The following is a 24,864-nucleotide window of genomic DNA, read 5'->3' on the forward strand; positions in this document are numbered from 1 at the left end:
TTGGATTATTCTGAGTTCTTTATAGTGTATTTAGAATTTCGTCTAAGGGTGTCTCATCTCATCAATGTTTCATCGGCGGTTATATGTAGAGTTTTGGTGATTTTGGGTTTTAGTTTTGTTTATGAGTTGTGGAGTGTTATATTTTTCAAGTTGTAGGTATTGCACATTCTTGTAGGTGTAGTGAATAATATGAATATGAATATGAATATATACCATGCATTCCTAGTGCACTCATCTTATGTTTATCAGTGTCGTGCATTCTTGTAGCCTTGTAGAGTTGTAGGCATATTTTGCAATAAGAATATGATTTTTGCACATTATTAATGCACTCATCATAGGTTTATCTGACGGAGATAGGACGGATATCTGAAGATAAATCGGATTGTATAAAATAAAAATAGAATAAAAAAATTAAGGAAAAATCTTGAAAATATAAATCATATTTTTTTTTTTTCAAATTTCCAGAATTAGTATACTAATGTACTAAATTGTTGTTAAGCACCTTGTGCTTAGTTGTCACTTCTGTGACTCTCCTTGAGGGAAGGTCACCCGGCAGTGGAGTATTGACTCTTTGGGCTACAATAGATGGACAAAATATATATTGAACATATACTACCTTGTAATAGAGTCGATAGTACGCAAAAAAAAATGTACGAAACTTATTGGATGAGCATAGATCAACAACTACAACGTGCACATGTGGCAAATGCATGTAGTGCATGTGCATACACTTGATCGTGTACCATAGACCAGCCCTTAGTGCACCATAGACCATCCTCCAGTGTACCATAGACCACTACTAAGTACACTACAAACCAGCACTTTGCGCACCACAGACCAGTTCTTAGCGCACTACAGAGGATCAACCCTTAATGCACCACTGACCAGCACTTAGTACACCACAGAAATATACTTGATCCAAAAAATTATAAAAATAACAGTACATTTTTTTTTTTTCCTTTTTCATTGATTTTCAATTATTGATCGAGTTTATCCAATGACCCAGATCTGTCCGCACAATTGCAGCTGCACTTGATGGTATATAGCATGTGAAATGGAAAGCTTAAATTGGTGGGAGGGAAATGATGACGTTGAATGGTTTAGGCATGCAAGTAAGGCCAAATGTAGGAGAGTTTTGATAATTGAATTAAATCTCCAACATCCAAACCTCATCTATCTCATCTCCAAAGCTAGAAGCTCTCCTTACCCCACCTTTCGCTTTCCTTATCGAATGGGGTTCGTTATGGTATATTTACCGTGCTGTAGGCTGTAGCAATTACATACATACATACATACATACATAGCATGTCGACGGCGGCTTCCATCAACGGTTGTCTCTCCTCTCTTTCCCCTGCAGCTGCCAAAGCTTCCACCGCCGGCAGATCAGCCGCCGCCACTTCGTCATTCCGTTCTCCTCCGGCAGCATTTGCAAGGCTTCCCAGACTCATCAGAAACCACCCTGTTTACGCTGCCCCTCCTACATTATTGGTACACACTACACTACACTGCTGCCTGCACCCACTTCATCTTCATCTTCTTCTTTTTTTCAACTCTACTAATTTATAATAATAATAATAATAATATATACATATCAATATATCATCAATAATGTTACTTTTCTGCTAAGTCATCCACAGTAATTAGCTGCGCCGCCTTCCCTGCATCCTGCTGCATGTTTCCCATCCCAAGTATATATATAATTATATATCACATTGTTGCCCAGTGAGGATATGATAACTTAGGTGGTGTTTAGTTGGGTATTTTTATATCCTATTATAGGTTTTGATACTTATTATCATGTTTTAATTGTCCACTTTTATTATTAAAGATGTCAATTCCTCCGTTCCCATGAGGATCCTCCATCCCTTCCCCAACAAAGACGTGAATGAAGAAAAAGTTTGGAGAATGGGGTAGAGATAGAGAATGTTATCAATCTCCCATTGGGGGACCGGGACGGGAAAGGAATGGGATACCCCTTCCCTCCCGGCCCCGCCCCAGGCCACCCCTGATTTTTCAAATATAATAATAATAATAATAATATTATTATTATTATTATTATAACAATATTATTATTATTATTATTATTATTATTATTATTATTATTAAAGTTGTAGATAAGTTATAGATTTAACTATTCTAAGATTAAAAGTTTGGTTTGGTGGTGCTACCAAGACGATTTCTTTATGCCCATCAAAGGACCTGTTTTTAAGTAAATATTGTGAAATATAGTAGTTTGACTTTTATTTAAACAAAAAAAAAATTAATTTAATTAAAATTTGACCAAAAATTCCTAACAAAATGGGAATGTGGAAAGATTTCTGACCCCTGATAGGAATACGGACAGAGACAGGAATAAGAGTGGGGTTTTGGGGACGCGTACCCCCTCCCAGCGCCCCATTCACATTCCTATTTGTTATCCTCCTATTATTAAAATTAAATCTTTTAATAATTACAAAACTAGTTATTCTTTTACTCCTTTACAAAACTCACATGTATTTTCCAATGTGAAAAAGTTTATCCTAAGGCAATGGAGAACAAGCACGCAAAGCTTAGGAAGGAGGTGTGCAGAAAAGAGTTTAATCAGAAAGAAAAAAAATTGTAGAATTTGGACAAAAAGAGAGAAAAAAGTATAAATAAGGGATATTTGACAATTAATTGATATTTGATTACAAATGGATTTGATTGTTGTTAATTCTCTTCAAAAATATTATATTTTAAGGCCGGTTTCTACTTCATATCAAATTTTTTTAGGTAATTCAAGGTCTTTTCTTACATTTGTAAAGAAAAAAAAATATTGAATTTGTTAATTCTCAATTTCCAATGAAATATGTGGTAATTAACTTTGCAGAGAGAAGACATGACGAAGGGCAACTACGGAGAGGCCATTGAAGAGCTGAGGAAGGTTCTAAGGTAATATTTTAACATAATGAACAATTATATATATATATATATATATATATATATATATATATATATATATATATATATATATATATATATATATATATTAAGTGAAATGTTTCACACTTGTTGGAAAATGTCCACCTACTAGGATGAAGTATTTATCACTGCACTAAAAGTTATAGTGTATAGTGATTAGTGAATGCATACCTTTATTTTTTTATAATGTCACATTTTTAAGGGACAAGGCCTTAATTAATTGCACAACACCTGCCTTTGATACCATTTTTTAAGATCAAGCTAGCCGCTAGCTAACTATAGCTTGTAGCTAAGACGGCGGCACAATTTTATTTCTGTATACTAGCACATTTTCGAAAATCAAGACATTGGGTTTGAACTTCCGCCTTCCACCCAACGATCCCTTAGCCACTTAATTAGTATAGGGAAAATTGTATTGATCAGAACGTACATACATTATATTAATGGGTGTTGAGCAATATAATGATGTTTTTGCAGTGAGAAGAGAGAATATGGAGCCATAGCGGCTGCAGCAATCAATGAAATAACAGCAGAATTACAGACCTCCGACGCCCCAACCCAGCAGATCAAAAATGGTTTCGTTCACTTCAAAACAGAGAAATATGAGTAAGCTGCAGCAAGCCACTTAATTAGTACACGAAAAACTGTATTTTTGGTCTTTCAGTTATACTTGTGATACAGACTTAGTCTCTGAGTTAAATTCATGATCATCTTTAATCCTTTAAGTTATGCATGGAGTGACGATTGTAGTCCTTGAAGGACCAAATTAGCCACTTTATTAAGTGATAAATTTATAGTAAAAATAGTCTCCATGAACTAAAATCCTCACTTTGTGCATAACTTTAAGGTTAAAGAAGGTCACGCATATGATTAAGGAGGGCGGCCGGATATGAAATTAAATAATATGCATGGCTCCATTATATTCATTATGCATATATACATAATTTTTAATGAATTAATTGTATGTTAATTATTATATTCTCAAGGAAAAATACAGCCTTGTATGGAGAACTTGCAAAAGGCCAGAGCCCTAAGGTAATTACATATGTAATTGTGAATATAGATATAGATATATATTCTGATTCATGCATTATGATCATACTCAAAATTTAATGAAATGTTTTTACTTACGTTGTTGGCATGCATATATGCAGTTTATGGTGTTTGCCTGCGCAGACTCCCGGGTTTGCCCATCACATGTGCTGGACTTCCAACCAGGAGAAGCATTCGTCGTCAGAAACATTGCCAATATGGTCCCTGCCTATGATAAGGTCAGCCTAAACTCTATATATAGAGTCCAGTGCAAACTAATTATGGGCACACAACAAATTAGTATCATACATACATAATGACACACAAGAATATGTGTAAACATCAGGTTTCGTTAACAAACATATGCACACGACATACAAACTATGGCACACGACTATATTAATCCAGGCACACGACACAACTACATTAGCCCAGACACACAACATACATACTAATGGCACATGACTACACCAATCCGCACAGTCCTCTATAATATAGTGGTTCTCATTTGAACTCAACTATATATATATATATATATATATATATATATATATATGATCAACATATATGATCAACATATATGTGTTATTAGGTGAAGGCCCGTGAAGGGCAGTCACGCACTGATAGGATGATTGTTGCGTCAAGTCCTGAAAGGGCCAAATCCAGCACATGTCTCTAGAAAATATGCCGATATATGAAAATGAAGTTGCGTTTTCATTATTAATTATAATTTTTGATGTAATGATAAGGGTTTGATAGTAACATTTTACAACATAAGTAACAGAGCAAGTACTCTGGAGTTGGAGCTGCCATAGAATATGCTGTTTTGCATCTTAAGGTGGAGAACATTGTGGTGATTGGGCACAGCGCCTGTGGAGGTATAAAGGGCTTGATGTCTTTCCCTGATAATGGACCCACTTCTACGTACGTACGTAACAACGTAACTAACAGTACTAAGTTTCAATACAATATAATTTGCCTTTACTATGCATACATACATACACTGTTTTGAACTTTTACTGTACAGTGACTTCATCGAAGACTGGGTTAAAATATGTTTACCTGCGAAGCACAAGGTGATATCAGAACACGGTGATGCACCTTTTGGAGATCAATGCGCATATTGCGAGAAGGTAATTCAACTCAATCCACAATTCCATCTTCAATTCACCGCTTAATTTGCATTTTACCGTGCATCAAAATTGTTAGGGCCATAAAGGCCAGTGAAGGGTCAAGTCCAGCATCATGTGGTTAGAGAATGATTAGGTGGAGGTCTGAGCAACTAAGTCTAGCACTAGATGGTTAGGAGATATTTGGACGGTGGAGGCTGAAGGATCAAATCCAACACGGCCTCTTGAAATATGGAGTATAAGGAAATAAAGTTATGTTTTCATTACAGTTTTGAATGACGAGAGAAAACGGTAGCCACTATTAGAGGACATGCACGGGGTACCTTATCTCCTGTGACCCTAAGCCGGCACAGAATTAGAAGAGTAAACCAATCTAGGTTGTTCATAGTTGACCGACTCAAACTAATATGACTAAATGTAAACTTGTGATCTTGTGGTTATCCTCTATATTGTCTGTATAATGGTAAGTGTATGATCATAACAAATATTAATATGAATATGAAATGCTGAGTGGCTATGCAGGAGGCTGTGAATGTATCTCTAGGCAACTTGTTGACCTATCCCTTCGTGAGAGAGGGATTGGCAAAAAACACTCTAGCATTGAAGGGTGGTTATTACGATTTCATCAAAGGGGCATTTGAACTCTGGGCACTCGACTTTGGTCTTTCTTCTTCTCTCTCGGTATGAACTCAAAACTACCCTTTTATTTGCTTCCTAACATATATATATATATATATATATATATATATATATATATATATATATATATGGTTTAGTTCCCGTGCGGTCATATACAAAAATACACCAGGGTGTAGTGTATTTTTGTGATGCATTTGTACATTTCACCTTGGTGATTTCTGAACACATTATGGTGCATTTATGCATACCTAATAGTGTATGGCCGTACATTTTATGGTGTATTTGTACATATCTAGTGAATCTATGTATACTTAATAGTGCAACCTGCACTGAAACAAGGCGCCGCATTTGTGTGCGTGTGTATATATATATATATATATATATATTAGCTATAAACACTGGATCTAGATAGTGTCTCCCCTGGTAGTTTCAATTCTATTTTTTTTCTTTTTAAAAAAAAAATTATTATACTAATAATATAAATTTCTCATGGCTATATATAATTTCGTTTTCCTGGTTTGGTAGGTTAAAGACGTTGCAACCATTCTGCAATGGAAGCTGTACTGATGATGTGAGGAGAGATGAATAATGTTGCAAAGATGAGTCTTGCACGTACTGTTACCAATTTTAGAATTCAAATATGGATCAGAATATATAGGCCGTGCAAAGCTTTATCCACTTAGTTAGTCCCTAATTTCAAATGTTCCATTTAGTTCATGTGTTAAAGAATTGATCAATTTAGTTCTTATGATATTACAAAATAGAATAATTAAGTAAAATTTTGATTTCATGACATTAAAACAATACTGAGTAATAACTGATTTCATGACATTCTGAAATGACAACTTTACCTTTACTTTATTTTTAAAAGAATCACAATTAATTAAAATTTTAAAGTTAAAAGAATCAATAATTAATTTAAAAATTTAGAATTAAACGTGACAAAAATATCATATTTGGAATTTCGGGTGACCGTGATAACATTCATTTAAAGAACTACACCCGCGTCACACTGAATTACGGAGTATTAATTTATCATTTATGCACAAGTCCACGTCTACAAACGTTGACAAGAATACGGGTTGAACTCTTCAACGGAGCGCTTTTTTGTTCTTGAGAATTTTTCACTGCTTCAACTCGCTATCTAACTTCTCATACAGTTGTACAGGTCTGTATTCAAATGATTCTCAATCTTCTATTTTTTTTTTTAAATCTAATTTATGTGGGCACAAAAAATAGCAAAAAACAACGAAATTTGATCGTTTCGTGTTTGACCTTTAATCTGTTTGAGACGTTGAGTTACCTGAAAACAAAGGGATCTGGTGGATTATGTTCGTCACCATCTGTTTGCTTAAGGGAAAGTTGCAATGGATGGGATTTAATTTTATGTGCATTTGTTTTATTGTCTAAACAATTTAGAGTTGATTCTGTTTTAGATGCATAGAATGAGAGAGATGATTGGATCGATATGTATAGTGAGAACATTCATTGATCTTTGTTGGGCTTGCCCCATTCCGTTTTAGATTGGAATTTGATCTTGGTGGACAGAAATTGGATATTGGTATATTGGTTCATGTTGATTGAATAGTAAGGTTGCATTTGATAATAGAAGTTTACTACTTTGCGTGGGAGTAATTTTCAAGTTTATGTCTCTTGTCTGCTATTTCTTCCCCCAAATATTACTTAACTAGTGAGCTAAGCCTGTGCAGGCACTTGTCTTTTATTTCTTGTTGAATTTGTCTCATATAACGAATTATGTGTTTGTCTCATGGAATGAGCATATTGGTTCGGGCCCATAGTACAAGGGTAAATGCCTATAAATACACACATTGTTTGTCTAGGTGTGGTATCACCCCCATCACAATTAATAAAAGAATAGTGTCCGTCTATGGTATCACCAACTTAGATGACATGGTTGCTGCCTTGTTTACTCATCAAGCTTGTAGTGGCTAATATGAATGTTTGTTTACCTCAAGTTCCCTTTATTTTTCCTCAGCAGAGGATGACCGGAGGCCATGTTGCACATGTTGTGTACAAGGGTCATAGCGTTGTGAAGGAAATTATCATTGGGCTTGTGGCCGGAGGTTTCTGGAAAATGCATCACTGGAATAACCAGAGGAGAACTAAGGAGTTGTATGACATGCTCGAGAAAGGTCAGATCAATGTTGTTGTGGATGAGGAATAGGTTTGATGGCCGGAATCTACTGTTTATTATGTGTGAGAATTGTATTTCACGGGAATTGAACCATCAATGACTGTATATGTTTATTGGTATATTGCATTGTATTAAGGGATGCAGGTGAAGGGAAACCCTTCAGCTATTCTTCTTTTCTCAATAATGCTCGAGTTTTTCTCCGTTGACACTTAGTTGAGTAGTTGATGTTTTGATATGTGTTTTCTTTGTGAAATATTGTTGTCTCCCAGGATTCTGCAGGAGCTCGTGTAAGCATCAATATAAGGTTCTTCCTCTCTTCCATGTATCTATCAATTTAAGGTTTATCCTCTCTTCCGAGTATCTTTGTTTTTATTGTTTTTTCCATTAAATTTTTATGTGATGCAATATGCTTTTCTTGACTCCTTCTGCCTTCCCGTAGGACCTGTACTACAGTACCACTCTTCTGTACTTTTGCTCTTAGCGATAACACGAGTGTTGATATTTTTGGTGTTTGTTTTGTACTCCATGTGCTCCTTTTCTGAGAATGTGGCTCATAGTGCAAGAAACTAACTCTTTTTTTATGGCGTTGGAGTGGGCTGAAAATTTCTGAGAATATAGGTGATAGGGAAATAATCAAGGAACCCAAATTGGACTAGTAGTTATAATTGTTGAAGAGTGTTGAGTGTTTGAATGGTCTCCTTGCTTTGAACTCACACATCAGTGTTTGGAGAGGCCCTGCTTGATGTAACAAAATGCTATTAATTGTTGGTTTGTGGCCTGCATGGAGCCTGGAGGGGATGAGAAATTATTAAACCTGTGTCTCCCTTGTCAATCGTTATGCTCTGGACCTGGACACGGGTAACAGTGCCGTTATGGCACTGTTATCTTCTTTTTTTTTTTTTTTTTTTTTTAATTTCAGATTCGTTATAGGAGTATATGTTCATAATTTTATTACTATATGTTCATAATTTTAAGTTCATAATGTCAGAGCTCTATGTTCATAATTCAATAACTGTAAATTCATACTTTCATAACTGTACATTGATAATTCCGTAACTGTACATTCATAATTCAATAACTGTAACTTCATAATTTTCGAAGCTCTATGTTCACAATTTTAGAGCTCTATGTTCATAATTTTATCACTATATGTTCATATTGTAAGTTCATAATGTCAGAGCTCTGTGTTCATAATTCAATAACTGTATATTCATAATTGCATAACTGTACATTCATAATTCCGTACTGTACATTCATAATTCAATAACTGTAAAATCATAATTTTCGAAGCTCCATGTTCACAATTTTAGAGCTCTATGTTCATAATTTTATCACAATATGTTCATAATTGTAAGTTAATAATGTCAGAATTCTGTATTTATAATTTTATAACTTACATTCATAATGTCATAACTGTACATTCATAATGGCACAAACGAATAATGCCGTTAACGGCGAGACAAAATCAAAATTTTTTTTAATTGGAATGACGTGTTTTACTTAAAAACGACGTCGTTTTGGACTCGTGACCACAATGCATTGTGGACATGGGTCCAGGGCATAATTTGCCCTCCCTTGTGGTCCAAAGATGATTAGTTACCTATCAAAATAACGGTAAGTGGGCTAGTTTAAGTGATCGATCATATGACCTAAAGTCAGTACTCCAACGGGGGCAAATTATACAATGGACTAAGGTCCATCTTGCATTGTGGACTCTAATCCAAAGTGACATTCAGATTATGTGCATGTAAATAAATTGAAAGCACATAATATGTTAATTACAGGCACATAATATGCAATTAACATATTATGTGCATGTAGTTCACATATTATGTGTCTGTAGTTAATAAATTATATGCATTCAGTTTATTTATAGACACATAATTTATTAACTGAATACACATAATATATTAACGGTAAACATATAATTTTTGAATAAGGGTCTATAATGCAAGATAGACCATAATTCATGGTATAAAAATTGTCCAACGGGATTTGGGACAATCATTCTTCCATGGACCATGGTTTACACAACTGTGTAAATCATAAAAAAAGTACATTTTTAAGATATTAAAAGTACATAATTTGTGTATGTAAAATATAGTATTTGAAAGTACATTATTTGAGTACTGAAAGTACATTATTTTGTATACTATCAAATAATGTACACTTAGTACATAAATAATGTACTTTTAATATATTAAAAATGTAATTTGTATTTATGGTGCACACAATTGTGCGAAGGGAAAATTGTAATTTATGCCCCTCACAAATATGCCAATTATCAATGTTACCCCTGAATTATTAGTGATGTAAATGTTGCCCCTCAATTTTTAAAACGTGACATATATTGCCCCTCCCCTGAGTTATTAGTGATGTAAATGTGGTTACTCGTCGTCTTTCTTGTTCGAAGACCACGTTTTTTTCCTCAATTTTTCTTTCTTCGCTTGTTCTCCTTTCGTCGACAACAAATTTTCTCCTTCTTCATATTAGGGGAGGGGCAATATATGTCACGTTTTGAAAATTGAAGAGCAACATTTACATCACTAATAATTCAGGGGTAACATTGATAATTGACATATTTCTGAGGAGCATAAATTACAATTTTTCCTTGTGCGAACTATGGTACACAACAAAATTTGCCGAGTTAGGGCTCCTCATACTAGGAATTTGGGCCTTTGGGCTTGTGACTTACTTCTTCCAATGACTCTTGAGCAGCGGTTTTAAGAGCTTAGAATTAGTCTTAATTTAAACTCAAAAACTTTATGTATAAAGATAATAAGGAAAATTTGAATTTTTCGTTTTTAAGTTATAGAGTAATTGTAAGATTTGTCTTTACTTATTGGTCATATTCACTTCTTGTTCTTAAGTTATGACTAACGTTACAAATTTTGTCATTTTTCTAACTAAATATTATGGGCGAAATTTACAACCTAATTATAGCTTAAGAACAATAAGCGGGCATGACTTGAGGTGGCTAAAGGACGGCCGTTGAGGTGGCATGCAATTCAACCCATGTGGTCCCTTATGGAGAGAGGACCACCGTTGTTGATCTATAAGTATCAACCATAAACACATTGGTTGGGAAGTACATAGGCCGGCCATGACTCCAACACCTAATCTAATTTTTTTTTTTTTTTAAATACTATCCACTCTATTACATTGTAGTATTTGTTTATATATACTTTTTCAACCTATTGAAATATAAAACATCAACACTCTCACATTAGGGTCCAAATCTGAGACCTCTTATTTAAGGGTACATAGCTATGCCGCTTAACCACAAGGCTTTTGGCTACCTGATCTATTTGAAAACAACACATTTTGGTGAGAATCAATCACGCACGCTACTTCATTACACCAGTTTGTGACAGCACCGCCCCTCTATGCGTCTCCATTCAAATAGCTTTTAAGTTTTACCCTCCAAATTAAAGTATTGACATTGGCCCTGTTTCATAAACATCCCATTCGTCATTTATGATGTTTTGACAACTGCTAACGGCTAACCGCCAATTGCCAAGCAAGACCATTGTTTCTGTTTTCTTAGGTAATTACAACAAAATGAAATTAAAGATGAAAACTCAACAAAATCTTATTGGTGCTGAAAATCTTGGCTTCTTGTTGACGACTGATACGTAGAAGAGGAGGAGGAGGTGGTGCAGGAAGAAGTGTGGAGTTTATTCAGCATATCGGACATCAAACTCTTGATATTCCCAGCAGCTAATACAGTGGGGTTTATGAAGGGAGGCTGAGTAGGGTGAGGGATGTGGGGATTCTCAAGTATCAACATCTCCACAACTTGAGACATGGATGGTCTTGAACCTGGAGAAGCTTGACAGCATAACAGCCCAACTTGGATTGCTTTAGATGCCTCTTCTGCTGGAAAAACACCTTCTAGTAAAGGGTCTACTACTTGTGTTGACTCACTAGTTTTGTAAAGCTTCCACACCTGACATCACAATTAGCAAATAACAAATTGTTAGATCAAAGACTTATCACTGCGCCAAAAGTTATACCTTGCAGTGAAGGCACAACTTTGGTTGAGCAGACATGAGCCAATGTCAGTGTACACAAGGAAGGGATCTGTCCACTTTGGGCATAATCCCAACACTGTCACCGTTGAGGTTCAAATCTTGGTCTCTTATCTCAAATACTGCCTATTGAACCATTGAGCTAAGCTCGTGCGGGCAGTGAAAGCACAACTTTTTCCTAGCCACATGGTGTTGGACTTGACCCTTTATCGGACTTGACCACATGATAAAAAACACGAAGATTTTCATTAAAAACCAGGTGAATGTTGTTGGAGGCTTGGAGCCTCCCCTTATGAATGAACTTACTGTTTGCAGTAGAGAGCCAGTGTCCTCTACAAAGGCATTGTTTTTCCTACCAGATACAATCTCAAGAACAAGAACACCAAAACTATACACATCTGCCTTCTCTGTGAGCTGTCCTTTGACAAGGTATTCCGGAGCCATATAACCTCTGCATGTGAAACAACAAAATTAATTAGTATTTGATGATGGCAAAGTCCACTGTCAACAATCTGTTGTTTGTGAATTTTAAGGTTGGAGCTTACAATGTTCCTGCAATCCCAGTACTGAGATGAGTTTTATCAGCTGCAAAATCCCTAGCAAGCCCAAAATCAGCAATTTTCGGGGCGAAATTTTCATCCAGAAGAACATTGCTGCTCTTGATGTCCCTGTGAATTATCCTCGATCCACAGCCTTCGTGGAGAAACGCTATCCCTTCCGCTATCCCAACCACGATATCAAACCGCTCCTTCCAAGTCAGGATTTTGATCTTGTTCTCCTCTGCCAAATTTCAGATTCTCAGTGTTCACAATTCATCAGTTAAACGAAGAAGAAAAAACGGATATTATTACCAAAGAGGTAGTGATCGAGGCTCTTGTTGGGTACGAATTCATATACGAGCAGGCTTTCGGGGCCTTCAATGCTGCAACCCAATAGCTTGACAAGGTTCTTGTGCTCAATACCATTTATGAGATTCACCTCATTAAAGAACTCATCCACCCATTGCCTTGTATTGAAGAATAATCTCTTTACTGCAACAACTTTCCCACGTTGCAGAGTGGCTTTGAACACAGAACCAGCCCCTCCTTGCCCAAGTTTCATGGAAGGATCAAAATACTTGGTTGCTTTCTCAAGAGTTTCATACTTGAAATTCAGATTAGACTTGTTGTAACTACTCAATATTGCACCAAGATTTTTCCCTTCTGCATCATAGAATTTACTCAATGTGTTGCGTTATTTTGGGGGTGTTTGGTAAATAGTTGTTAGCAATAGCTATTAGCTGATTCGGATAGTGGGTTTGACTAGCTGACAATATTAGCTGATTGTAAAAAATGTTTGGTAAATTAGCTCTTAACTGATAGCTGATTACATGCAAAATGACTTTTTTAAAAAATTGATCGAAAAAATTATATTGAGCAGCTTTTTGAATTTTAGTATCTTGAAGCAATAAGCTGAATGGTACAAAAAACTAATTAATTAAATATTTATATTAATTGTTTAACTAAGTTAAAGAGCTAATAGTAGTCAAATAAACTAAAATTGACTGATAATGTAACTATATTACCAAGGAGGGCATTTATTCATTCATACCTTGCTTTCTTTTCAATGATTTTTTGCGATATGTATACGCAGCAAATGTAGATATCATGAAGATAGCCGTCACAATCAAAGCAATTATTATCTTCACACCAGTTTTGGACGCTACAAATTATAAAATTATCGCCCAATTTCAGGTTACAGCTATAATATATAAACGTAAATGTGCAAAGAGATAACACATAAGCTTCAATTTGCTATCAATTCAACATGTATCACTTTAGTATCAAAGCTACACGTGAGATGGCGTGTTAAGTTTATAATATATAAACGTGTAAATTAACTATGTAGCACATGCTTCAATTAGAATAAATCAAGATGGTATGAGTGTTAGGGTACATATAGCTTTATGTAAACTACTCGTGTTCGCGTTTGGTAATTGTTCGTTTATGTTCATTTAATAAGGTAAACGAACATAAATGAATAAATTTTAGACCTCATTTAATAAATGAACAGATTCTGAATATTTGTATGCTTGTTTGCTGAAAGCTCGTGAACACGTTCTTTAGTGTTCGTTTAATAATGTTTATAAACATTCTCGAAATATACTCGTTTAGTGTTCATTTAAGACCGTTCCCCCACTCATTTATTTGTAATTTATTTTATTTTATTTTAAAATGTTAAGACACTAATTTAGTTTAGCCAAATCTTTTATAGCTATTATATATGTGAGTTAATGAACAATTTGGTCCATCAATTATTAGCGAACTGCCAATGTAGCCTCTCAATTGCTTATTCATCGATTTGGTCCCCGAAAACAATTATTTTTAGTCGATTTAATCCCTCAGGCTGTCTTTCATCGAGGGCCGGAGGGACTAAATTGACTAAAAATAATTGTTTTCGGGGACCAAATCGATGAATAAGCGATTGAGGGACTACATTGACAGTTCGCTAATAATTGAGGAACCAAATTGTTGATTAACTCTATATATGTTATTTGTTTGGTTATTATTCATGAACATAAACTATTTCTTATTCACGAACAAATTATGAAAATGTGCTTGAATGTGTTGGCTAAACAAACACGAATACTCTAATACAAACAATCTATGTTTGGTTAGTTAACAACCCTAATAATAGTATGGTAATTGAAAAGGGGGAAACTGGGAAAATTAGCTCACCGGAACTTCCGCCGTCGGCTTGGTGGTTACGATCGGCGATGAAATTATGAGTTGAATATCTGAGATAGCAACCGGCGTTTAAAGCCCTACCGTCCCTGCTGCCAGGCAAACACCCTTTCACTTCTCTACTCGCCTTTACTAAGCACTCTCTACACCCTTCTCGACTCACCGTTTTCCAGCACTGCGCCAACCCATAAACTCCGTTCGCATTCGCCGCCGCGAAACCCCGCCCCGCCACCGCCATTCCGGTGACATTATCAATCAACCGCCCCGCATTCACCACAAAATCCGCCGGTTCTTGATCACCCCCCACCCCACCCGGGCTGCTACAATTCTTAGCGTCCACTGTCGGGTCAGTGCTCTGGTTGAAAAAATTGTAGCCGTCGTAGCGCAGGAAACAGCCGTCGAGGAATAGGCGGCCGGAGGTTGCCGGGAGACAACGTGGGAGCCTCGTCCGGCTCGCCGCGTAGCAGAGGAGACAGTCTCCACGTGGAAGGTCCTGGTGGCATTGGGCCAAGGCGTAGATTGAGATGTTTGCGTTGATGACGGCGAATGAACCCCACCCTCTGTCGGTAACGGACTGCGACACAGTTTCCATTTCTTTAACGAAGTTTGGGATGATTATGCTCACTGATGTTCTGTTCTTGCCGCATATCAGGGCGGCCTCGGAAATCCGAGGATCGGAGTAACACAACAACGTTGTATTCCTCAATAGAATTATAACTATTGCCCATCTCAGATATGGGGCTTTTGCACTCAAGAAATGCATGAAAGCTCACAGAACAAGGAGGAGAGGTGGGTGGGTGGGGGGGGAGGGGGGGGGAGGGGGGAACTGTTCAATATTGGGATTGTGTTCCAAATGTTGTATGAATAAAGCAGCCTCCGTTTTAACAATGATTCCTGTTAAAAGTCCACCACTGCCTCCAAGTAAGTTGTCTATTGTCTCATTAAGGCACTATTTGGTAAAATGGTTCTTAGCTGTTAGCTATTGTGTTAATTAGATGATATAAATAGTTGATAACATTGGCTGATGGTAGAAAACTGTTTGGTAAATTAGTTGATAGTTGTTTGGTATAATTTCTTTTTTTCAAAATGCTAATTGAAAAAGTTGTTTGGAGTAGCTTTTTGAATTTCAGCCTTTTAGAGTTGTAAAAAACTAATTAACCAAACATTTATATTGATATTTTAACTAAATCAAACAATTAATAGTAGTCAAATAAGTCAAAATTAGCCTATAGACCAATTTTTTACCAAACCAGACCTAAATCTTTTATTATTATTATTATTATTATTATTATTATTATTATTAATTAGGTTTTTTGCTAGATCCATCATAAACCCTCAAAATCTCTTACTCCAAATACTATCTACTGAGCTAGTAAGCTAAGTCCGTGCAGACCATCAAAATCTATGTTCACAGGCGCAGGAGGAGGTAAATGGTAAATCACAAATCGCTCTATCAATCTTCAATTTTTACCTCTGGGTGTACACTCTACGCAAAACAAGTTCTCATCGTCTCTTATCAATTTTTTGAACTTTGGTTCGCATGGATAGCTCAGTTGGTTATTTGGGAACAATAATCTGAGATCGAATCTCACTAGCGAGTGTGGGAATAACCTCTCAAAGTGAGGAAGTTCCTTGTACGCAGTAAGCAAAGGTCTAGCATTTGCATTCAATTGAATTATCATGATTTACATCCTCCAAATACTCTATTGGGCCGATTTTTTTTTTTTTTTTTTTGTCCTTTCTGATGGAAGGGGTATACCCAAAAACTAGCTAACAGAGGTAATAGTACAAGGGAAAGAGGCTCTCATAATATCATCATTAAGCGGTTTCAGTACGTCAATCGCCGGTAGTGGTGTCACCCACATACCTCTATTCCAGTTAAGAGATTTCTTCGACAATGCATCCGCCACTCTATTATGTTCCCAGTAGACACGTTCCACGCACTCTTACTTGCTATTCCTTTTCCATCCACCTCCTGCAATCGTGGATAATATTTACTGTGACTCCAACTAGATAATCTTCTTTGTCTTTAACATTAATCCAATCAACCACTCGTTTAGCATCAAATTCAATAATTATTTTACGGTACCCCTTATCTCACACTAGTTTCATCCCCTTTAAAACTCCCCATGATTCAGTTTCTTCAATAGAGCATCTACCAAGATTACCAATATTGTCTTTTGACTCTTTTCTACTTTATCCAACTATCTTTGAATAAATAAATAATTAATTAGGTCATAGTCAATAATATCATCCTTCTTCTACCTGCTTAATTTGTCCTTTAAGGACATTATATTGTACATATATACAAGTCTCTTATATTCTATACAATTACAACTAATCTACTAGCCCGTCCATTTCCATGGTGTAGTTGTCCAGGAAAGCTACATATATAAGTAGAGGTCGGTGGTATTTATTGAACATTAAGGCTTACCACATCCCTGCAATTATCTCAATTGCAAAGTGATGTATAAAAAAATTATAATTTAAAATTTCTTTTTATTTTCACCGTGTTACAACTTACAAGCTTACCTTGCACGCTTGTAATACTACTTTTGTCTTTTATTATTTTTATTATTATTTTTATTTTATTTTATTGTATTGCTTTGTAAAAGGAGTTATTTTATGTAAATGGGTCCACTTTTAAAAGTAGATTAGAATTGTAAGAATGTAGAGAAAATACTTAATGAATTGGAAATTTGATGATTTGGAGGTCGGATCTACTTTTGAAAATGAGTGAATATTGGAGGAATAAATTTAACTTAAATCAAATCATCTTTTCAGATGATGTATTTAGAATTTATGAAGTTCGAGATTTATTAAATATGTAATTTTATTTTTTTCTAATTTTTTTCATATTTAACTTTTTTAAAATAGAAATTAACTTTTCAATAGGTTAACAAAAAGACAAACTAAACAAACATATAAAATAAAAATGAAGATCCTAATTCTAGCCACGTTCCCCATGAAAAATATAAGATATTAGTGTGTCAACTAAAGGCGACAAGATTTGAAAAGCCCCCTCCGATCAAACTAATTAGGGATTATTGTGGCTTTATAATCTATAGTTTTATTCTTTTAATTTTATCTTATTAATTAATTAATTAATTTATTTATTTGTTACAATTAGTCTACCACTTAAAATTTTGTCATTTTATAGTTTAATAAATTAAAATTATTAACATGTAATTTTAACATTCAAACATCTTGTCTCAACATGTAATTTTGTTTGTTTTTTTTTTTATTTTTTATTTTTTTATTTCTCTTGTAAACTTTTTAAATTTAATGATAAAATTAAATATTAGTCATATTTATTAAAGTGCCATTTAATGACTAGTTAATTAAAACCATCTATTTCTTTTACAATCTAATAAGGTCCTGTTTGACCCCCCCCCCCCCCCCCCCCCCCAAAAAAAAAAAAGTAGATGAAGCTGAATATTAGAAACCAATAAGTTTTTTTTTTTTTTTTTTTTTTTTTGGAAAATTAAAAGCTAATAAGTTAGATGTATATAATTAGAAGTGTTTGATAAAATTTACTATTAAAAAATTGATAAATGTTAAAAGACAAATTAAAAGTGATATATATTTAGTAAAATTGAATATTGTATTGCTCAAATTGTCTCGTTTTAATGGAGATGTATATTATGTGTCATTTTTGTAAAATAATAACGATAAAAGTGAAAACAATAATGAAATTTTAGAATTTATTTTGAAACGTAATGGGAAGTAACATTTTGAAAGAAAATTACTTTTTTTTTTAAATTTATTATATTTTACCAAACAAAATTTATAATTTATTAGTAGTTTAAAATAAGCTTTACTAGTTGGAGCCTAAAACATTACCTTATTAATAATTTATAATTTTATACAGAAAAAATAACAAATAAGCACAATCGATTTGTTTAGCCAATTAATTAATTCCATTCCATTTAACCGACGGTTTATTTACCTTTACTAAATAAGTAAAGAGAGGCTATTTTACTTTCTCCAGGACGAGCCAAAAGGAATTAATAAAAGACAAAAAAAGGAGAAAGGGAAAAAGATTAGATATGATTTCTTTTTTTTTTTTTGTTTTTTGTTTTTTTTGTTTTTTTGAATATCACTGGCCCTATTACATTGTAGTATCTGTTCATATACTTTCTCAACCTACTGAGGAGTCCAACCCGGATACCATTAGACCATATAGTCTTAGTGATTAGATATGATTTCTTACTTTACAAGAAAATATAATTAGCCTTCTAAACATTTGAAAAATGTAATTAACCTCTGTAATATATTAAAATGGTCAAATAAATTCAATTTGTCGTTAATTACCGGTATATAAGTCGTCGTTGACGAACGTAGTTGATAATAATTGAAAAAAAGTAGACGACTATTCATTGTGGTTAGACGAAAAAGGTGATCGATTAGTTGCCCTCTTTTACGTTGAAGGCGACCATTGTGGTCGTCATCTCCAGGCGAAGGCGACTATTGTGTTTGCCTTCTCTAATGAGATGGCAACTATCGTTGATCACTAGAGTATTGATGGAGCGATCAAAATATTAGTATCCTACTATTGCAAGTCATTAATCGATTTTGAGATTTTAATGCACTAATATAATAAATTTATGAGCTTAATTGTACTTTTTTAAAAAATTAATTACACTTTTGTGTAAAATTGAAAAGTCTATTTGACCTTTTTTTTTTGAAAAAAAAAAAAAAAAAAAAAGGAAAAAGAAGAGAGGGAATCCAACAAACGTACATTGCAATATGCCGCCAAAGTGGCCATTCTCAAAATTTTTGTTCTTTCCCGCCTTACCCTGCAACTTTACTCCCGCCAAATCCAACATATCTATCACTCTCCTCCTTCACCGCCGCACCAATCCCTCGGCGGCTCTGTCTCTTCATCGCTATCTCCGGTAAAACCTTTTTCTGCCATCCCTGAAACTCCTTATTCAAATCCGAGCACAAAAAATCTGCATTTCCAAGCGCCCATAAACCCTCGCCTAAGCTCTCCGTGTTGGGATTCTAAATCTGCTATTGCTAGAGCGGCGGATGGAGGGCTCAAGGAATCAGTCGTTTTTTCAAGATATCAAATCGAGGGAACTCCACGGCTTCAGAGGTATTCCTTAACCCTTATTCTCTAAATTCCTCACCAGCATTGATGATGAATTTATAATTTTTTTTTTTTTTTTTTTGTGTGCATCTCAGTGAAAAAGCGACCTTTTATAAGTAGCGAGTCCGCAGAATTCAGTGAAATGGGAGCTGTTTCTGTTGAGCACAGCGGTCAAACGTCGCCTCCCATGGCTCTCTCTTTCTGCAAGGTTGATTTCTTAACCTAATAAAAGATATTGAGGGAGTAATCGTTTGTATCTGGCTTCGGTGGATTTTATTAAAATCGCAACCTTTTTGTTTCTGCAGACAAGTTCAAATTGCCATATAGTTGCCGTCGCCGATGAGGGGGGTTACGTTAGCTTGTATAATACACGCTCCAAGTTTCTGTCTTCTTCCACTTATCAGGAAAATGCAGGTAAAACCTAGTCTGTAATGTTCAATTCTGAATTTAGTTTTCTCATTTAATTGATTCCAGTGTCTTGATGACTAAATGTAACAATTTGCAGAAAAGGCGAAGATTTCTGAATGGGTTGCACATGATAATGCCATATTTGACATATGTTGGATTCAGGTATCCTATCTGCCTGCAATTATCTACCTTGTGCTAGTATATTTTTTGTGTATTTTCCCAACTACCACACAGAAAATAGGCCTCCTATATTTTCCATTAGTCATTGTTACCTTAGTGTCTCCCACTAAGACTATCTTTCTAGTTGAAACATGTGCGATTTTGGGATGAATTAAGCATAAAATATTAATGCCAGTGTTATGCTCTCCCTCCTTATTCTCTGATATTCAAACCACACCCTCCTTATTGTCTAATATATGATTGCATGTGAACTTCCATATCAAGGATTGGAATGGAACATTACATGATGGTTATGATACATTTATGTAGCTTGCTCTATCTTAAATGGATAGAGAATGCTATAGTGCATAACTCAGGCATTAAATATTATTGATAAACATGAATAGCCAGATCTCAGCTAAAGACTTTGATATAACTTTGCAATGCAATCTTGTCATATTTTAATGATGGCCATAAACTGATTCTCTGCAGGAAGACAGCAACATAGTAACAGCTTCAGGTGATCAAAGTGTGAGTAACTCTTCTATAAATTTGTTTTTGTTTGTCATCTTAAAACATGCTTCACAATGAGGCTTTTTTGGCTGTTGACATTTTACATTAAGATCATTTGGCAATAATTGATATGTTAAAGGATACTTGAGCTTTGATCAAATCTAAAAAATTCATGTACACATTTGCGCATAGAATGTTGGTTCTGTTATTGTCAATTTAGGTATCCCCATGTACATTCTTTTCCTTCAGTAGGGCTGTGCACTTTTTGAAGTTTATTGAAATTCAGAAGTAATGTGAATTTACTTGAAAAATTGAACAGATAAAGGTATGGGATGTAAAGGAACAGAAATGTTTAAGAGCATTGATGGGCCATACTGGAAGTGTGAAATCCATTTGTGTTCATCCTACAAATCACAGTATGTTCATGATTTTACTCCCCTCTTCACTTGAATCCTATTTTTCTACATTTAACTTTCATCCAAGGGGTCTGTCCTGTTTTTATAAACTTATTTGTGTGTCTTATGACAGATGTTATTGTCTCCGGTTCAAGAGATGGGTCCTTTGCTCTATGGGATTTGAGGTGCAATGACAGCAGTGGCCAAAGACTTTGTCTACAGTAAGTACTGTTTCCCTAAGAGCATAAAGGATTACGATTTATGAATACTAATGATGTACAAGAATGTTATAAACACAACGCATAAAGTTTTTGCATTACAATTTACAAATGAACAGTCAAGTTCAGGAAACTAAAGAGTTTAGAAAAGAATAACATATTTTATATGGCCTTGAGTCACTTTAGAGGATTTGAATGAATTGAATCATTATTCTATCTTTGTTCAGATCAATTGCTATGGTGCATGAGGCTCACATTTCTCCTTGTCAAAGGCGGGGTAGACGTAGAAAGGTTTGCCTTGACAACTTTTGTTACATGATTCACTTTGTTCTTATATTTGCTAATATGATTTTATTCTAAGTAAGCCCTATTTATTTCAGGCTTCTTCTATGAGCATCACATCTGTTCTGCATCTAAAGGATGAGGTCTCCATAGCTACTGCTGGAGCAGTTGACAGGTGCCTTAGAAACTTTGCAATGATAATTTAAACAATTAACACCCAATTGAAGCTTATCATGTGATTATCCATTGTTATTTACTAACTTTTATTTCTTGAAATTCCAGTGTTATAAAGTTTTGGGACACAAGGAGTCTGAAATCTCCTATCAGTCAGGCATGCCCTCATCCTGAAGGGTCAGCTGAGAAGGTAAGTCTTTAGCTGCACCATTAGCTTGAAATTGAGGATGTTCTTGTAAGCAATCTTTATCGATTCTTCTCCTTGTTCAGGAAAGAAAGCTGCATGGCATATCTAGTTTATCTCAAGATTTAAATGGAGTCTTTATCTCTGCATCTTGCATGGATAGCAGGTATTTTAGTTTGTAAACATGCAGTTTCAGCTTTGGGCATTGCCTTGCATTTAATTATTTTAATAGGAAATTCCAATCCTTCTAAAATGTCTTTCAGAATATACCTATACAATGTACTTCAGCTAGAACAAGGGCCAGTGAAAACTTTCTCTGGATGCCGAATTGACTCTTTTTTTGTGAAGGTAAGTGATGGTTACTTTTTAGTTCTTACTATTTAGACTATAAGAAAGCTGCTATATATATATATATATATCTAAAGAGACTGATGCCAATTGATGCAATTGCAGTCATCAATAAGCCCTGATGCAGCTCACATATTAAGCGGCTCTAGTGATGGGAATGCTTACATATGGCAGGTAATTATCTTCATTCTAAACATTCCATCAAGGGATTGTTCAATGTTAATATGATGGTTAATAGCATTAGATCATTCAATGCAGATAAGGAAACCTCTAGCAGATCCCATTATACTGAATAGTCATGAAGGAGAAGTTACAGCAGTAGATTGGTATGCTTTCTATCTGACTGGTGTATTCTTGTACATGGTAGTGTCTGTTGGTATATGTTAAGTTGTTAACATAACTCATAATACTACTTTAGGTGCCCATCGGAGACGGGGAAAATAGCAACAGCATCAGATGATTTCACGGTAAGTTAGATGAAGAAATCTTTTAAGGATGCAATTCACATGTTATGTTTGTTCATGATGCATTCATAGGAAAACATTATCTTTTGTGCTTGATCATAACAGTTTTCACATACAGTGAAAAGTGATTTGTACATCATTGTCCACATTTCTTTGTCAGGCTCGCATTTGGAACATTCAAAGCAGTTGTTACTCCAACACAAGATCTCCTTCTTCCATCCGGAGGGGAATAATGGCGCCTTCAGGCAAACAATGCCGGAAGCTTAATTTATTTCCTGATGAAAAACCGGATTGCTCCAGGAATGATTTGGACGTTAGCTATTCACCCGTCTCAGAAATAAGTACCCCGGAGTCCCAAAAAAGAAAATATTCATTGTTGGGATATGAGATGAAAGACAAGTTGGAGAAAACTCCTGAAGCTACAGCAAGGAGCCCTTCTTCTGTTCTGAATCCCCCTTCTTCGTTAAAGAGAAGAACAATCAGAGATTACTTTCTGTCAGCCTCATAAGGAAAGGAATACTGATCGAGTACATAATATTCATTATGATTTATGAATCTGTAACGTTACAACAAGTTTTTGTTTACTAATACCATGAATGCCAAACTGTATACTGTTTTAGCAACTTCAATAGTCAGATTCCGATTGGAACCAAGAGTTGATAGGTATAATTATCAAGAGCTTCAGTGATATTGGCTCCTAGTACTAGACAGTGGAACCAACTCACACTCCCTTCTTTCTTTCTCAGTTGTAATTTCTTATGCCCAGATAGTTTAGCTTTGCTAGTAGTTCCCTAACCCCTAATTATAAGTGTGAGAAGTACTTCAGTAGTGGTCTCTACTGGCATCTCCCATTTAATCCATTGTTTGCTAGGGCTTCTATGATTTTCCTAGCCTTTGCTTGATCATATGATAAGCCTTCTTCAAATAAAATACACTGTATTTTGAGATCAATATTTTTTAAGTTGTTCCATGGTGGCCATTTTGAGTGAGCTTTTGTTTTCTAGTTTGAAGAAAAATTTAGGGCTTTTGAGGAAATTCCACTTGAGAGTTCAAGGTTTCAAATAGAGTTTGAATGACGAAGATGAACTCCTTTTATATGAGGAAATTAAAGTGGGTCGATTTTTTAATATAAGTATATAATATTATAAAATTATCCTCATTAAAAGCTTCAAGACTTGTAATGGTTTTACATGGCTAAGAGTATATTTGCCTCGCAAATTATGCAGTGGACTCGTGTCCATTGTGGACACGAGTCCAAAACGACGTCGTTTTTAGGGAAAACGCGTCATTTCAGTTATTTTTATTTTTATTTTTATTTTTGTCTCGCCGTTAACGCCGTTAACGGCGTTATTCGTTTGTGCCATTATGAATGTACAATTATGTGATTATGAATGTACAATTATGGAATTATGAATGTATAGTTATGGAATTATGAATATAAGTTATAAAATTATGAACACATAGCTCTGACATTATGAACTTACAATTATGAACATATAGTGATAAAATTATTAACACAGAGCTCTAAAATTGTGAACATCGAGCTTTGAAAATTATGATTTTACAGTTATTGCATTATACAGTTACAGAATTATGAATGTACAGTTATGCAATTATGAATGTACAGTTATGAAATTATGAACACAGAGCTCTGACATTATGAACTTACAATATGAACATATAGTGATAAAATTATGAACATAGAGCTCTAAAATTATGAAGTTACAGTTATTGAATTATGAATGTACAGTTATGGAAGTATGAATGTACAGTTATGGAATTATGAACATAGAGCTCTGACATTATGAACTTACAATTATAAACATATAGTAATAAAATTATGAACATATACTCCTATAACGAAGCGGTCTGAAATTAAAAAAAGAAAAGAAAAAGAAAGATAACAGTGCGTAATGTCACTGTTACCCCGGGTCCATCGCATAACGATTGTATTTGCCTCATCATAATTTAATA

General features: G+C 34.8%; 3 protein-coding genes and 1 long non-coding RNA gene across 5 annotated transcripts; 3 read left to right on the forward strand and 1 right to left on the reverse strand.

Annotated features, from left to right (window-relative positions):
• The first annotated feature begins 1,201 nt into the window (after nt 1–1,201).
• Nucleotides 1,202–6,520, forward strand: LOC109158288 (carbonic anhydrase 2-like). 2 transcript variants are annotated; one of them, XM_019306207.1, is made up of 9 exons: nt 1,202–1,484; nt 2,848–2,910; nt 3,418–3,546; nt 3,927–3,975; nt 4,095–4,211; nt 4,757–4,896; nt 5,000–5,105; nt 5,625–5,783; nt 6,267–6,520. In XM_019306207.1, the coding sequence occupies exons 1-9, from the start codon at nt 1,306–1,308 to the stop codon at nt 6,306–6,308; spliced, it is 984 nt and encodes a 327-aa protein (XP_019161752.1). In that variant the 5' UTR covers nt 1,202–1,305; the 3' UTR covers nt 6,309–6,520. The 2 variants fall into 2 exon arrangements, with proteins under 2 accessions (XP_019161752.1, XP_019161751.1); XM_019306206.1 differs by having other exon boundaries at nt 1,205–1,488; nt 2,849–2,910.
• A 280-nt stretch (nt 6,521–6,800) lies between these two features.
• LOC109158289 lies at nt 6,801–8,215 on the forward strand. Its single transcript, XR_002050353.1, has 2 exons — nt 6,801–6,909; nt 7,741–8,215. It is a non-coding gene; the product is annotated as an uncharacterized LOC109158289 (long non-coding RNA).
• Nucleotides 8,216–11,347: 3,132 nt separating this feature from the next.
• Nucleotides 11,348–15,454, reverse strand: LOC109158287 (cysteine-rich receptor-like protein kinase 42). Its single transcript, XM_019306205.1, has 6 exons — nt 14,645–15,454; nt 13,518–13,628; nt 12,779–13,129; nt 12,473–12,707; nt 12,234–12,378; nt 11,348–11,845 (listed from the first exon to the last, which is right to left on the reverse strand). Exons 1-6 carry the CDS (start codon nt 15,411–15,413, stop codon nt 11,489–11,491), a joined length of 1,968 nt encoding a protein of 655 aa, XP_019161750.1. The 5' UTR covers nt 15,414–15,454; the 3' UTR covers nt 11,348–11,488.
• Nucleotides 15,455–19,454: 4,000 nt separating this feature from the next.
• LOC109158101 (denticleless protein homolog) lies at nt 19,455–23,715 on the forward strand. Its single transcript, XM_019305921.1, has 16 exons — nt 19,455–19,751; nt 19,841–19,953; nt 20,051–20,159; nt 20,251–20,315; nt 20,805–20,843; nt 21,145–21,241; nt 21,354–21,441; nt 21,666–21,729; nt 21,819–21,895; nt 22,003–22,084; nt 22,165–22,244; nt 22,342–22,426; nt 22,532–22,600; nt 22,685–22,752; nt 22,845–22,893; nt 23,051–23,715. The coding sequence occupies exons 1-16, from the start codon at nt 19,685–19,687 to the stop codon at nt 23,396–23,398; spliced, it is 1,500 nt and encodes a 499-aa protein (XP_019161466.1). The 5' UTR covers nt 19,455–19,684; the 3' UTR covers nt 23,399–23,715.
• The last annotated feature ends 1,149 nt before the right edge of the window (nt 23,716–24,864 follow it).

Source organism: Ipomoea nil, unplaced genomic scaffold (assembly GCF_001879475.1).
Source record: "Ipomoea nil cultivar Tokyo-kokei standard unplaced genomic scaffold, Asagao_1.1 scaffold2805, whole genome shotgun sequence".
NCBI classification, from domain to species: Eukaryota; Viridiplantae; Streptophyta; class Magnoliopsida; order Solanales; family Convolvulaceae; genus Ipomoea; species Ipomoea nil.